Below are 16715 nucleotides of genomic sequence, written 5' to 3' on the forward strand. Positions count from 1 at the left end.
ATGGCTTTGAGTCAGGGACGGAGTTGTTGAGGACAAGTCCCCTATCCACCTTGCCAGACAAAAGATCCTGTCCTCACTTCTGAAGGTGACCACTGTACTCACAGCTTCACATGCAGTGCACTCTGCCGGCTCTGGGGTTCAAGGTCACTGGTGCCCGCACCCGTGACCCCTGAGCCCTCCGTTACTTGCCACTCCCTGGGCAGCCCATATTTGTGTAAATTAAACCCTTGTGCATGGTGGGGACAATCTGCTACTTGCAAGGAAGCCAGAGGAGGCTGTGCTGATTGTGGGAAATGGGCTGTGGGTGTTGGAAAAGCAAGGATCGGGGTTCAAATCCGTGAACGCCTTGTTTTTAGGCTGGGGATGTAAGGCTGAAGTGAGGCATTGTGAACGTCCGTACCCCAACCCGGTTATGACAACAGGTGGGCCCAGGGAAACCTGACCTGGGGCCCTTACAACCCCAGCCAGCCTCACCCTCTCTAACCTGTGCAGCAGGAAGATGGCTCTGGAACGCCCAAGTGCCTCTGGGTCTGGGGAGGGCGGCCACGGCGTGCAGTGGGGTGGTGGGAGAGCCCGTTGCAGCAGGGAGGCAGAAGCAGCCCTTGGACACAAGGATGTCCGGTGATTTTCATCTGGCAGCCCCGGGCTGTCTCCTTGGTGCGGGCAGGGCCATTTTTTTCTCGCCAAACTCCTCAAACACTGTTGGACCAGCCATGCCTCCATGCACTGGCTTTCAAGTCGTGTTTCCTCCCATTAGTTTGCTTTCTGTAGCAGCAGAGCCCCTGTTCAGACTGTGTGCTGGACCATGGGTGATGCAGCCTGCCACAGGTGGAGGGCCAGAGGCCCCGAGGACCTCACATAGCTTACCTGAAGACCCCCATCTTCCCAAGCCTCACTGTTTTCTTGCCTGGGGAAAAACGGGCTATGGGAAACCAGGAAAGCTATTAACTGGAAAAAAATGAAATCACAGAATCTGAGAGCAAGAAAGGGGCCTGAGCCGGCTTCTTCTTTGCAAAGCACCTGGATATTAGTGTTTGCTGAGGCTTCCTGCCTCTGGTAAAGGTCTTGGCGGCCAGGATGCTAATGCTTTGCACCAAGGACAGGGACCTCTGACCACTGAGCAGCTGCACTGGCTCATTGCAGGCCAGGTCTGCTCTGTTGGGGGCAGCTCATCTAGCAGAGCAGACGGTGGTCCTGACTGTGGGCTGTGGGCACCAGGAGAGCCAGTCTTTGGGAAACAGAAGCCATTACCGGCCAGTTACTGAGTCGCATTTGGGGTGGGGTGGTGGGGAGTTGGCAGCCAACCCTTAGCAGTCCCTCTAGCGAGACACAAAGATGGAGAAAAAGCTCGACGGTTCTCCAAGAAGAAAATCAGAGTTTAGGATAAGCACGCTAGGATGACAGCTCCACCCCAACTTGTTCTACTTTATTCCAGCATGTTCCACTTCACTCCAGCTCTGCTACAGTCCTGGTCCTTACTCAGAGCCAGAAAGAACCCAAGCTGAATGTCAGCTGGATCACGGCAGATGGGGAGGGGAGGCTGGGGTCGCGGAGAATTCCGAGAGACTCGGTCTTCACCCATGTAGCTCTGTGTGACTGAGCGTGGCTTCTCCTCCTGATGGTCATCCCTGCTGGGCCTCATGCTCCGTTTCTGATCTTCCCTCCAAAGGCAGGAGGGCAGGTCCAAAGGGCCCTGGTGCCCTCCCAGAACCAAGACCCTCAGTTCTACCACCCAACTGGCCCCATCCTTCCACCCGGCCACTTCCAGCTGGCCCTGTCCACCCCTGCTGAGCCCCCACGTGCAGAGATGGGGCCTTCTCTGCTCTTCAGACTTGACGCTATGCTCCCTGCATGGCCTGGGGCTCATGCACACACCCCCAGACCAGATCGCTAGGTGTGGGTGAGTCCTGAGACTGGTGGACTTTGTCAGGAGTGACAGAAGCTTCTGTGGGCGGGACACTTCTTCGGTGGACCCTGGCTCATCCTCAGTCTCTGCAAACAGGGGATCAGGTGTCTGTCTGAATCCTCAGTGTGGCCATGCACTGGATGTCCCCCTCCTGCTCTGCCCCTGTGCCTGGTGGGCCCCACAAGGAGCTGAGATGGTGATACAGGGTGGCTGGCTCCTCCAAACACCACCCCACCTGGGAGGGCAGGGGATAGGGAGGGGACTGCTAAGGGCTTGAGGAGCCCAGGCACAGAGGCAGCCAGGGTCTTCACTGCACTGGGGATGGTCTCCTTGCCTCGAAACCTTGAATCTTCTCCTCGGAGGCCTTGTCTGGGAGCAGCACCTCCACAGTGTAGCTGACCTTCTTGGTGTGCATCAGGCTATAGGTGTTGTCGAAGCGCAGGACATCTGCAAGGGTGGAGAAGTCATCCCTCAAAACCAACCTGACGTATCTGCATACCTGGTGCCCTTGGCAATGGGCCCAGGACTGGGGGTGGTGCTGGAGGGTCAGCCACTGCCCCGCCCTCCCAGTGCCCACTGCTCCAACCGAGAGAGGAGCTCTGCTCTCCCCAGAGGAGAGGGCTGAGCTCCATAAGCCACTTTCCCATCATGCCTTTTAAAGAAGGCATTTCCTTAATTTGCAACGGCGTGGATGGAACTGGAGGGTGTTATGCTGAGTGAAATAAGTCAATCAGAGAAAGACATGCATCAGATGACCTCACTGATATGAGGAATTCTTAATCTCAGGAAACAAACTGAGGGTTGCTGGAGTGGTGGGGGGTGGGAGGGATGGGGTGGCTGGGTGATAGACATTGGGGAGGGTATGTGCTACGGTGAGCGCTGTGAATTGTGCAAGACTGTTGAATCATAGATCTGTACCTCTGAAACAAATAATGCAATATATGTTAAGAAAAAAAAAGAAGAAGAAGAAGATAGCAGGAGGGGAAGAACGAAGGGGAGTAAGTCGGAGGGGGAGACGAACCATGAGAGACGATGGACTCTGAAAAACAAACTGAGGGTTCTAGAGGGGAGGAGGTGGGGGATGGGTCAGCCTGGTGATGGGTATTAAAGAGGGCACATTCTGCGTGGAGAACTGGGTGTTATGCACAATGAATCATGGAACACTACATCCAAAACTAATGAGGTAATGTATGGTGATTAACATAACAATAAAAAATTTAAAAAAATAAAGAAGGCATTTCCTTAGATGCCAAGGTGCAAAGTGAACTCTGGGATGTGATGAATCATCCAGATTTCTCAGTCTCCACCCTTCTAATTCTCCCTCTCCACAAAGGTGAACTAGACATGGATTAACCAAAGCATTAGTAAAACTCATGCTCCTCAACCCAGGGTTCCCCTTCTCCTAGCTCTGTTCCTGACAGAGGCGGAAGGTCAGTGCTGCTCTTGGGGAACATTGCTTCTGGTAAGACTGACCTAACTGCATCTGGCTTGGGTGGCCTGAGAATGAAGGATAAACACATGGAAGAATCATCTCTTTGGGATTCCCACAGTAGGACTGCATATGCACCTGGGCAGCCAGGGACCCCTAAAGGGTAGCCCATGGCTGTTTACTTACCTGTCCCTCAGCCTGTTGAGTGCTGTGTAAGGGCTTCCCAGGAGCTGAGTCCGTGGCTTCGGGCTGTGAACCCCACTCTCTAAAATGCCTCTCTGCAGTTGTACGCATACCCAGGGGCCACTCACCAGATCTAACGTCCTGAAGCCAATTCCCCTGACCACCACGGGATCTAGTAGCTCGCATAGACCCCCACACCCTCCCTGAGGGGTCTGTGCCATAAGGAGGAAAACAACTCCAGGGAATCCTACAGCTCTTACAGACGCCGGCCTTGAGGCAGGTGAGGCTCCCGTCCTCAGGGACCACATGGGCTTTGTAGCGCTGGATGGGCAGCACCTCCACCATCTCCCCTGCTCGCTGCCTCTCGCTCATCTTGGTGGTCTTCAGGAAAACCCCGAAGCCGATGTCTGCCCCTTCTGATGCGAACTGCCACCTGCAGGAGACAAGGCCCCATTAATGCCACCTGCTTGGGCTGCAGGCCCCTCCTGGCTGTGCCCAGGGGTGGCGTGGCCACCATCCCTACCGGAGCACACAGCCCAGGAACAGGATTTCGTTTTCCACCTGCATGAAGGAGCCTCGGGCCACAGTCACCGTGTGCTCATAATTCATCCTCACCTGGTTGCGCAGGTAGTAGCTCTTGGGCACATTGCCCCCGTATTTGATCTGTGGGTGAGGGCTGGTGAGTAAGCACTACACCATGGTCATCACCCCTCCCTCCTACTCCTCTGGGTAACCTGTACCTTGGTCAGGCACTTGGGGTTGCCATCGGGGTCAGTCATGGTCCCCCTAAACTCCACGTGCAGCTGGTCAGGGCTGATGAACTTGGGCAGCTCCTGCTTCCAGTTGCCTATGGGAGCAAGGTTTCGGCGGTGGGGGGGGGGGGGGGCGTTTAACAGAGAGCAGAGAGGCCACGCCCAGGGAGGAAACCTGATATGTCTTTGGCTTACTCCCTTGAGCGCCTACTCCTGAAAGCACCCAAATGCTTTATGTGGCCACCCAGGCTGGGGTCTAGGGCCCGAAGCATTGTGAGAGTGTGCAAAGACCAGTGGGAGTCAGGCCAAGGTCAGTGCCTGAGTAAAGAGGACGAGCCAGGGAGAAATGGGGCCTTTCACGTTGACCTCTACTTGCCCAGGCAGAGATGGGCCCAGCCAGGAAGTCAAGACACTCACCTCCAAGAATCACTACCTTCCTTTGCGTTTCCTCACTCATGAACAACTTGACCAAGTTAAAGGCCACGGGGAACAGCTTGGGGGCTGAAACACATGAAACTCCTTTGGGAAGCTGGCTTAGAGAGGACTTAGAGGTATAGTCATGGCCAGGGGCCTGGGCTGGACAAGAGTTAGACAGATCTAGATTCTGCTACTTCCTGCTGTGTGACCTTCAGCTAGTTACTCAGCCTCTCTGAGTCTTAGTGTTGTTAACTATAAAACGGAGATAAATTAAACAATGTATGCATAACACTTGGCACAGCTCCTGGCTCTCAATAAATGGTTGCCCCCCCACCTAGTTGTAGGGTGTCAGTAATGTGGATTTCCCTATGGTGCCTCTTCTAGTCCACACTCACAGTTTTCCCAAGCTGTGTTGGAATTTTCTTGGGTGCAAGTAAATGGGGCATCTGCATTAGACCTCATGTCCCACCTGAATTGCTCACGCTGACTGGGTGCTTTCTGTGGGCTCTTCCTCCACAGACTGTCTCATTTAACCTCCTGGCTTTCTTATAGGGAAGGTGTCACTGCATTCCTATTTTACAGACTGGGAAAACTGAGGCTTAGTAAGGTTAAGTAGACTTGCTCACAATCACAGAGCTAGCTAGACTGGAAAGCAGATCATTTGACCCCAGAGCACACGTGGTGTTCCCTTCACTGTACAACTGTCACAGACAGGGACCATTCCCTCTCAAAGCATGTCTATCAGCCAGTGTGGTCCATGAACGATCTGTTACCATTCCACACCGAGAAAAGTAAAGAAAATAACAGTTCACTTTTAGAAACTTATAACTTATTTGACATTTGCTGCAACATCCCAGAGCAGATTTTGTATATTCCAAAAGTATCGGTCTATGAAGGACTGACTAAAAAAAAAAACAAAAAACAAACAAAAAAACCCTGATCTTCACAAAGGATGGCTTGAGAAGCCCTACCCTGGGTGATTTATCCACGGGTCCCCCCATTCCCCACTCCTCCTCCCCCAAGCGGTCACCCCCATCACGGGCCCACCTCGAATGACAAATTCTTCAGCATCTCAGGATAATTTGCTTCCAGGATGGCAAAAAACTGTGGCAAGATGAGTCTGGTCAAGGTCATGCTTCAACACATTCTATGCCTGGATTTGATGGCCTTTAATGCTGCTGACACAAGAGCCCCTGCCACCCCCTGGCCACCCACCTTCCCCATGAGATGCACTTCATCCCCTGTGATACTCTTGTTCATCTTTCTCCTTGGAGGTGGGGGGACTCCGGGCCAGCTTTACTGGCTGCTCTGGGCCCCTGGCGGGGGGGTGATCCTCCTCCCCATGGAGGAGGTAGCTCCCTACTGGCCCCCCAGCCAGCCGCCTACCTCACCGGCTGGTAGACTTCGACAGCTGGCTTCCACGGGTGTTTCAGGCTGAGCCCCTCCATGTCAAACACCATCAACACCGTCTCAGTAATCCGGCCCAGCTACATGGGACAGCACAATGACAGATGTCACACAACTCCAGCCAGGGGGTCCGGGCCTGGGAGACCCCGCACTGCTCCCACCTTCCTGCTACCCCCACCCCTAACTGCCCATAGGGCCTTCCAAACAGATCGAGCCCACCTAGCGTCTAAGAAGATGCTGCATCTGAGCCCCGGCAAAGTGACCCCTTATCACACTGTTTGCTCAACATGATTGGCCGGACTTAGTTAACTGCAGAATTGAAGACCTCACTCGTTGCCCACCGGGCATCTCCCTGTACAAGAGTACGCTGCGTCAGTCAGCGTCTGCAGTCCGGGGGTGTGTCAAGCCAGAGCTACAGTGCTGGCAGGCTGTGCGGCCTTGGGTGGGGTTTTAACAGCTCTGAGCCTTATTTTCTCCCTCTGTGAGATGGGGGTAATTCCAGGTTCTGACAGAATTTCCAGGAGGATTCAGTGAGATGAGTCCCAAAGAGCCCAGTGCCTGACACGAGCTAGCCCCTGGTAAATGTCAGCAGATGTTATTACTGGTATCATCATCACCACAACTACCAGCTCTGATTGGAAATGTACACGAAGTAGAAGACCCCGTTGTGACCCCATAAAATCAGTCATCTTGTTCGAGACACACACATCTATTCGGACCAGGCACTGTTTGCAAGTCTCTCATGCTTGCCACAAATCTCTGTGCCAAGGGTCTATTTGGTGTCCAGCACCGTGACAGACACTGGGGATGCAGGCCCTGTCCTCGCCATCAGGCAGATCATCCTAAAGTGACACAAGAGCCCCCCCGCCCCAGAGGTCTTCTCAGACTCATGGAGACACTTAGATTCACAAAACCAACAGACCACACTTGGCAATAGATTCATGCTGAAGGGTATGGACAAGGAAACACAGAGTCAGAGCAAAGAGAAGATCTGTACAGATGGGTGTGGGTCCCTCCTGGCTTGGAAGGCCTTTGCCCCACAGGACTCCATATTTTTTTTGGTAGCAATTCCATATTAGCTTCTAGGGACACACGACAGATGTGCCAAGTTTCAAGTCACTGCTCTCAGGGAAGCCAACAGCGATGGCTCCCCCATCAGGTTATGGTTGTGCAGTGTCCAACTGGGGACATCTTTTCCATAAGCAAGCTGACCATCCACTGTTCCCAGGGTTCCCGGGGAACAGAGCCAGAGCGTTCACTGCACCCAAGGTCAACATCTCACCCAAGGTCAGAGGGGAAAGGGATTTGGTGATCCTTGGCCCTCGCCAGCAGAGAGTATCACACACACGTTAGATGCTCAGAGATGGGTGACTGCAGGAGAAGCCATGTCCCACTAAAGCCCAGAGTGCTGAGGCCTGACGAGAAGCGGAGACAGCATGCCTTTCCCACCTGGTCGCCACCTTGGTGCCACCCTTTAGACAGATCGGGCCCACCGTGCGCTTCCCATCCTGGACCCAGTCACGTACCTTCTGACTCTGCAGCTCACACTCCCGCAAAAGCAGCTCACAGACCCTGATGCGCTTCCGGATCAGCTCCTGCTTGGAGGGTGACAGGAGAAGACCCTTGGGTTCAAGGGTCCCAATGATGTCGAACCACACAGGGCAGTCTTCATAGTCATAGCCGCTCAGACCACCGGAGTCGTACAGCCGGATCACCTGGGCACAGGGATGAGGTCCTGACTCAAACCAGCCTATCAGCCATCAGATGGCTGGATTTTGGGGGCAGGTATGAAAGGCATCGGATGGTCTGTGGGGGATGCTGCATGGGGCTCACCTCTGAGGGTTGCCACGAGAGGATGTTGTCCAGGTCCTGTTGCTGTGGAGAAATGGCAGGACCTGAAGACTGCCTACCACAAAGACCTTGAAGGCACCTGGGGGCATCGGGCCAGATCCCTCTGCCTACAGCCCCCAAGACCCTGCCAGAGCACCCCCAGGCTCTTCTGACCTAGAACTGGAGGTGGCAATGCCAGGAGGAGGGCTGTGGGGGACCCAGGTCTGATGCAGAAAGGGATCCAAGGAGGAAGGGAGGAAACACAGGAGAACAGGAGAGGCCAACGTTCCTACTCTTTGTCACTGATCCCTGGGGTACAATGTGTGGGAGGCAGGACACTCCTGAGAATGAGGCCTCACCTTCTGGAGCATGTCCTCAGATTTCTGCAGGTCAAATTTCTGGGCTGCAAAAAGACCCAAAGTAAGAGGAGGCTTGAGGCTGGATCTTGAACTCGCAGTTCTCTGAAAACTCATGAAGAAACACGAGGGTGCCTGAGTCTTCCATGATGCCCCAAGAATACATTGGGGGTCTGGACATTTCTTTGTCATTTCATTTTTTCTTTTTAAGAAATATTTATTGGGGCGCCTGGGTGGCTCAGATAGTTAAGCGTCTGCCTTTGGCTCAGGTCATGATCCCAGGGTCCTAGGATCGAGCCCCACATCCGGCTCCTGGCTCAGCGGGGAGTCTGCTTCTCCTTCTCCCTCTGCCTTTCTCCCTGCTCGTGCTTGCACTCTCTCTCTCTCTCTCTCTCTGTATCTCTGTGTCTCAAATGGATAAATAAAATCTTTAGAAAAAATTTTTAAAAAGAAATATTTATTTATTTATTTTGGAGAGAGAAAAAGAGAGAGGGAGCACAGAGGGGAGGGGCAGAGGGAGAGTGAGAGAGAGAGAATCTAAGCCGACTCCCTGCTGAGTGCAGAGCCCCACGTGGGGCTCAATCTCAAGACCCTGAGATCATGACCTGAGCCAAAATCAAGAGTTGGCCGCTCAACCGACTGAGCCACCCAGGCGCCCCTGGACATTTTTTTAAAAAGCAAGTATCCTTAATCTTCTAGAAGACTTTGGAAGCCCTTGATTTCAGTATCCAAGCCTTTTTAACCTGTTCGTTCCAGGGGTGCCTGGGTGGCTCAGTCGTTAAGCATCTGCCTTAACTCGGGGTTCTGGGATCGAGCCCCACATCGGGCTCCCTGCCCTGCGGGAAGCCTGCTTCTCCCTCTCCCACTCCCCCTGCTTGTGTTCCCTCTCTCGCTATCTCTCTCTCTGTCAAATAAATAAATAAAATCTTTTAAAAAATAAAAATAAATAAACTCTTCATTCCAGAGGTTGATCTGGCCTGTAATATTTGATGCCCCCAAGGGGGCACAGACCCTCTTGGTGTTAGGGGTAGTGAGGAGCATAGGCTTTGGAATCAAACAGACTTGGGTTTAAATTCTAATTTTGTCCTTTTATTTGCTGTGCAACTTTGAGCAACTCACCTACCTTCTCTAAGTCTTGGTTTTTTAATCTGTTAAATAGGAATAATATATTTTTCAGTTATTCAAAGGATGACATGAGATAAAGCACATAAAGTGCTTGACACACTACCTGGCTCCCAGGAACTTCTCAGTAAATGGTTAACTATTGTTGTGATTACTTATTTTGAAGAAATAAATTCACTTTAATTGAAAATGTGATGCTTTATTTTAAAAATGAACCCCTTCTAATATGTCAGAGGGGGAGACGAACCATGAGAGATGATGGACTCTGAAAAACAAACTGAGGGTTCTGGAGGGGAGGCGGGGAGGGGGATGGGTTATCCTGGTGATAGGTATTGAGGAGGGCACGTTCTGCATGGAGCACTGGGTGTTATGAACAAACAATGAATCATGGAACACTGCACCAAAAACTAATGATGTAATATATGGTGATTAACATAACAATAAAAAAGGAAAAAAAATGAACCCCTTCTAGTCTTTATAGACTAGATTACTTTTTTTCCTTACAATATTGGCAAGGTCTCTAGTTCTGTTTAAACTATGATGTTGCTTAACATCATCTTTTTCTTGTTCCCGATTTTAAAGAAAATGCATCTAAAACTTCTTCTTCTTTTTTTTTAAGATTTTATTTATTTATTTGAGAGAAAGAGCATGAGCAGGGGCAGCAGCAGAGGGAGAGGGAAAAGCAAGCTCCCCGCTGAGCAGGGAGCCCAATGTGGGGCTTGATCTCAGGACCCTGAGATCATGACCTGAGCCGAAGGCAGGTACTTAGGTGACTGAGCCACCCAGGTGCCCCCTAAAACTTCTTCTTAACTCGCAACGTATATTGTAAGATCTTTGTTGCATAACCATTACCAAGCCAAGTCAAGGAAATCCCCTTCTATTTCTAGTTTGGTAAGACTTTTTTTTTTTTAAGATTTTATTTATTTATTTGACAGAGAGAGACACAGCGAGAGAGGGAACACAAGCAGGGGGCGGGGTGGGAGAGGGAGAAGCAGGCTTCCCTCAGAGCAGGGACCCCGATGCGGGCCTTGATACAGGGCTCGATCCCAGGACCCTGGGATCATGACCCAAGCCGAAGACAGACGCTTAATGACTGAGCCACCCAGGCGCCCCTTTTATTTTGTTTTTATCTTATGAATAGGATTTGAGCCTTTTCAAATGCTTTTCCTGCATTGAGATAGCCACCTAATTTCTCATTTTTAATTCTATTAATGTGTTCAATGACACTGATAGATTGTCTGATGTTGAATTCTTCCTGCATACCTAAGATAAACTCCCGCTGATCGTGCTGTGTAATTTTAATACCTTATTGGATTCTATTATGTAATGTTTCCCTTAGACTTCCTTACATCTACATTGACAAGTGAAACAAGCCCAGAATTTTCTTTTATGTCCTGATCTCATTTTGGAATCAAACCAACCCAAGCCTCATAAAGTAACTTTCACTTTTTAAATATATTTTAAAGCAACTACAACAATGTGTAAAAGCAGGTATCAGCTAATCTTAAAACTTTGGGAAAATTCGTCTGTAAAGCCATTGGAGTTTGAGTTTTGGAAGGAGGGAAGCTTTTTAGTACCATTTATATGCCTTTAATATTTATTGGTCTCTTGGGGCTTTCTATTTTCTTCTTGCTGGATTTTGGCCTTATATGTGTGTTATAAGGAATGCACTGATTTCATTGAGATTTTCAAATTTGTGCATAATTGTCTATAATGTTCTTTTATTGGTTTCTAAAAAAATCTCTGTGATGTCTAGGAGATTTCCTACTGAGAACCAGGTTGGTTTCTTGTTCTATAGAAAGTGGTTTGGGCACTGTTGATGGACCCTCATAGTTTTTTTAGTAGCACCTACTATGTGCCCGGCTGGAAGTATGGGGCAGGCACGGACACTGCTGGCATGGAGCCGGCATCCGAGTGGGAGAGATGGACACAATCGTGAGATGGAGATAAAGAAAACAAAATGAAGTGACTTGAGGTCAGGGGGGCCCCCTCTGCATCTGGCCTGAGCGGGGAGACTCCAAGTTCAGCCCCAGAGACCTCCCTCCCTGTTGCCCAGGTGTTGGGCTAGTGAGGCAGGCAGTGTGGCTAGGGAGGTAAAGTTGAAGGGGACGGGGCCATGTCAGCCCGTCTGCCTCAGCAGAAAGTGGGAGGCATCAGGACACCCTGTCCCCTCTTCTCCCAACCTTAGATCCTTCTCCTTTCCCATGACCCAGCAGCCTACAGTGTCTGTGACTTCACTCCTTTCTCAACGACACACCAGGGACCTGAAAAGTTGGTTTTTCAACCCAGAAAGACTCCAAAGGAGGAGTGAGGTCTGATGCTGTATCAAGGGGCTTCAAGAAATCTACTGTCCTCACTCCTTCTTTAGCCCAGGAAAATGACATGGACATAACTTGTTGAAAACAGAATAGAAGCTTCCACAGCCAAGAGAGCCTAGGGAGATGATGACTAAATGTCATGTGGCATCCTGGATGGGATCCTGGAACAGAAAAACTAAGGAGATCTAAACAAAGTGGGGATTTTAGTTAATAACCACGTATCAGTGTTGGTTCATGAATTGTAATAGATGTACCATAAGAATGAAAAATATTCATGATAGGGGAAACTGGGTGCGGGATATGTGTGGACTTCCTGTACCTATCTTCACAATGCTCTGTAAATCTAAAGCCATTCTAAAAAATTAAGTTTGTAGAAAATAATAATTAAAAAACGTAACCAAATAGAACAAACAGAACAGAAGGGAGGGCTTCCTCTGTGTAGGTGCTGTGCACGCCCATGACCTCATGTCAGACTCACAGCGTCTTGAAGGTGGGGGGACCAGTATTATCCCCATTACCCAGAAGAGAAAAGTGAGCCTGAGAGACAATGGGTGATTGCCAGAGGCACGCTGCTAGCACACAGCAGAGCTGGGATTCCATCACAGGCTTGCCAGATTCCAAGGCTGCCATTATCACCCCACTGCGTGTGCACTTTCCAGCCTGGCTTCTGACTTCTCTCTTGGTTCAAGTTCAAAATCCTTTCCATGGGGTGTGTTGAATTGGAATGAATTCTCCCCCTAGGTTTCTGTTATTCTAATTTTACACTCCTGTGACAATCCCTGGAAGAAGTTCCTTCTCTACCTTTAATTGCATCCACTTCCTGAAGTGTTTGCTGGGCACCTGCTAGGTGGCCAGCTTCCCTCAGGGGATGACACAGCCCTGCTTTCAAGGAACTGGAAATAGACCCATAGGCAAGTCCTGAAGAGTATATCTGGGGCTATCTGACTCAAGGCCCAGCCAGGCCAGTCATCCTGAGAACTTCCCAGGTGTGAAGTTCACCTCTACCATACGCCCACCCAGTGCCAAGTGTACACCCTCTCTAATGCTCATAGCAATCCTTGGGGAGGTGGCCCCATCCCACTTTACAGATGAAGAAATTGAGGCTCAATGGGGTTTGGTGCCATGCTAATTTGGAGGGGAGTTCAGATTCTAACCCAAAGCAGGGTGATTCCAGAGCCTATGTTTCCCACTCTATAGTATTTTCTCCCGAAGTCCCACCCACTTTCCTGAAACCCTCCTTCCCTCTCTCCCTCTTGGCACCCTCGACACCGCCAGTCTCACCTCAGAGGCAGCGCAGGAGGAAGTACTCATCAGCATTGGGCAGGGCAGGCAGCAGGTCCTGGAGGTTGTCCCAGAACTGAGGGGGAGATACAAAGGTCAGAGGGGCTCCCATGACCCCTGGGCTCCCAAGCCCACCCCGACTCTTCCCAAACTCAGTCTGTCAATCAGTCCTGCCCAGGGACTCTGCAGGCTAGGGACCACAGAGAGAGCAGCGGCTGCCTCGACCTTTTTGCAGCGTGGGAATGGAGCACCCCTCAGCCCACCATGGCAAGAAGAGTTGGGTCCTTCTCAAACTTTGGGGGTTCTCTGCCTCCCCAAGATCCTCATTCTATAGGTCTGAGGCGGGGCCCTGCCTTCCCTATTTTGACAAAGATCCCTGGTGAATCGGATGCAGGCAAACGAGAACAATTTAGGAACCTCGCCCTTGATACTGTATCTTGAAGGTCTAGATTTGGAAGCAAGTTGCTTAACCACTCTCGGCCTCAGTTTCCTCATCCCGGGGACTAAGGGAGCTGAAGGTAAGCTCTGGAGGGGTGGGTTTGCAGGGGAACCTGTGATTGGGACTTTAGGATTAGAAACCAATGCTAGCAAAGCCATAGGAAGCTATCTTAACAGCCATCCACCAAACCTCCTTTAGCTTTACAGATGATGTTTAAAATAAGAATGTGTTCAGGGGCCTGGGTGTCTCGGTCGGTTGAGTGTATGCCTTTGGCTCAGGTCATGATCTCAGGGACCTGGGATGGAGCTTCACGTCTGAGAAGGGCCTGGAATAACTTGAAGGAAAAGCTAACTTAACAATGATGCCATATAGGGGCGCCTGGGTGGCTCAGTTGGTTAAGCGGCTGCCTTCGGCTCGGGTTGGGATCCTGGAGTCCTGGGATCGAGTCCCGCATCGGGCTCCCTGTTCAGCAGGGAGTCTGCTTCTCCCTCTGACCCTCCCCCTCTCATGTGCTCTCTCTCTCTCTCTCTCTCTCTCATTCTCACTGTCTCAAATGAATAAATAAATAAATAAATAAAATCTTAAAAAAAAAAAAAACCAATGATGCCATATAGAGAAAGCAGCCTCTGGCTGCATGACCACAGGTGGTCGAAACTAGACTTAGGAAAAACCTAGAAGGAAATGCTTCTAGGCGTGGTTGTCTAGATCTCTGGGACCATGGGTGGCTTCTTTTTCCTACTTTTCTTTTTCTCCCTAATTTTTAAAACAACTAACGTTCATTTCTTTTAAATAACAGAAAAAATAAGAATAAACTCTTTTTACATTGTTTAAAGCTCTTTGACCCACAAGCATCTCCATCATAATTGACCCCCAAAGGCCGGGTGTCTAGTCCCTCCCATGAGCCTAGTGTCGGGGGCTCCCCTGAGGTCTTTGCCAGTGGGGAGAGAGAGAGCTAAGCAGGGGACTCCCTCTCCTCCTTCACTTGGCGACCCCTCCTTCAGCTCAGGACCCTCTACTCCTGGAACCTCTTCCTATACCTGGGAATTCACCCAGGGCCCCCCATTCTTCACTTGGGACCCTTCTCTCCTTCACTAAGAATTCATCCAGGGTCCCCCTCCTTCATCAGGGGTCCTCATTCCTCCCTGGAGGATCCTCCCCAGGGTAGGAGCCATTCTCCACAAGTCTGAAGCCCAAAGTGTGAGCCAGGGCCGTCACCTCCCTCCCCTAACCTGAAGTCACAGTTTCTAGGCCCTGCCATCTCCAAATCAAATTAATTTCGTGGCCCCTAAGACCTGAATATGCCCCCCCTTCCCCAGGGCATGACACTCTCAGCTGCAGCCTGAAGGACTGTCTTGACATCACCAACCGCCCCCCCCCAGTCCCCTTTAACGGAAACATTGACAACAGGGAGAAGGCTTGGGCCCTGGGGAGTCTGAAAACCACAAAGAGAAGCCAAACAAACAAATGTTGCAATCAGAGCAGGAGACCTGCTAGTCTGTCTGCCCAAGGCTGCCCAGAGGGATGGCAGCATCACCCTACCCCCACAACCAGGGGACAAGGGCTAGGGCTCTGTGGTCCGGAGAGAGCAGGATCGGAAAGCTGGATCCCGCCCCAGTGTAGCCCAGAGAAAGGCTCAAGTCCTGTGTCCCGTGTATGTCTGCCTCAGCCACTGTGCCCAGTGGCGGGCAAGCTGGATAGAGACACCCTCAAGGGTCTCTTTTCCATCCAAACAATGGGGGCTTCAGCCCGGGTGGGCAGCATCAGGCAGCTCCTTCCCTCCCCAAGCCTCCCCCACCTTGCCCCCACCCTTGAAGCCCCTCACCCTGGCCAGCGCCTCCTGCTGCTGGGGGCTCAAGTCCCCGACTCGGCCGCTCATGGTGCCCGCGGGCGCAGGGGTCGCGGGGCGCAGATGTGCCAGGAGTCTGCCCGCCCGCCTCCTGGCCTCGCAGCCGCCGCCTGGTTTTATCTGGCGAGCAGATGTTGGCCCCGCCGCGCAGGGTTCTTGCCTCCCCTCGCGGTGCTTTGCGGGCGGTGGCCAGGAGACACCCTACGCGGGGCAGGGAGGCGACCCGCTCCGGAGGGGTCCCAGAGCACGGACTCGAGGGGAGGGCAGCGGGCGTTGCTACCTCCAGGCATCCTCATCCCAGGGGCTCCTACAGGTTCCTGCATGTTAGGGGAAGGGGGGAGCATAAAGGAGGTGTGGGCAAGTTCTAGGGAACACGCCTAGATCCTCTTTCCCAGCAAAATGGACGAACTTTTCATAAAGCGGGCTCAACCCTCTAGGTGATCCCCAGGAGTTTCTGCCCAAAGGGCCCCAACCTCTGTCCCCTGGCCTTGACCACAGGCTGCGCACTATCTGTGCTCGCTAGCTGAGAGAAGCCTTTATGTGCAAAATGGTTCCAGCCCCAAGACGGTCAGGAGGATTAGATAAGATGATCCACCAAGGGTTAGCCTGGCATGCCACACCCAGTCAGTGTGTAATGTTAGGAATATTATTTCATAATTACTATTATTATTGATACTTTCACCAGAGCAGAGAGCTACAGAGGTGGAAATTCTGGGCTGGACCCCCCCCCCCCCCCCCGGTGAGCCCCTGGGTAGAGCTACAGCCAGAAGGCAGGGGAATGGGAGGTGGCAATAGTAGCTGGAAGCCCCGGGTGGGGTGGTGGAAGGGTCAGGAGGCCACGGGTGGTGGGCGGCTGACACAGGTGGCCAGGATGGCATCCGGGAACCAGGCAGGGGTCACTGAGAAAGGTGAGAAAACAGGTTGGCTGGGCAGGAATTTTTTTCTTTTCTTTTTTTTAAGATTTTATTTATTCATAAGAGACAGAGAGAGAGAGAGAGGCAGAGGGAGAAGCAGGCTCTCCGCCGAGCAGGGAGCCCGATGCGGGACTCGATCCCAGGACCCTGGGATCATGACCTGAGCCGAAGGCAGATGCTTAACCATCTGAGCCACCCAGGCGCCCTGGGCAGGAATTTTCAAGAGAGGAGCAGGTGGGAGGTGAAGGTGAAGGGGGAGATAAATCGGGCCATCAGAACATTTCCCCCTCTGCCCCTCCCTCTGGGTTGAACCAAATTCCAGACCTGTGCAGACCCATCTGGTGGCCATGAACCGCATGTGGCTGTTGAGTATTGGGACTGTGGCTTGTCACTAGCACTCATGGAGAGATACATGCCAAATCTCGAAGACGTAATTCCTCCAAATGAAATATTTCAGTAATTAATTTCTTATACTGAGGACATGTTGCAATAATTGTTTTGAATAATGTTAGAAT

At 51.5% G+C, this 16715-nt stretch overlaps 1 protein-coding gene across 1 annotated transcript; it reads right to left on the minus strand.

Annotated features, from left to right (window-relative positions):
* Positions 1-6: 6 nt before the first annotated feature.
* Positions 7-15316, minus strand: LOC112813181 (SEC14-like protein 4). Its single transcript, XM_025858162.2, is given in 12 exon segments — positions 7-2353; positions 3779-3951; positions 4042-4181; positions 4259-4365; positions 4688-4771; positions 5731-5791; positions 6079-6174; positions 7621-7809; positions 7928-7969; positions 8284-8327; positions 13002-13077; positions 15263-15316. Coding segments are annotated over 12 exon segments (1206 nt in total). The 3' UTR covers positions 7-2213.
* Positions 15317-16715: the final 1399 nt, after the last annotated feature.

Source organism: Callorhinus ursinus, unplaced genomic scaffold (assembly GCF_003265705.2).
Source record: "Callorhinus ursinus isolate GAN/ISIS: 27379988/994484 unplaced genomic scaffold, GSC_fseal_2.0 scaffold72, whole genome shotgun sequence".
Lineage (NCBI taxonomy): Eukaryota > Metazoa > Chordata > Mammalia > Carnivora > Otariidae > Callorhinus > Callorhinus ursinus.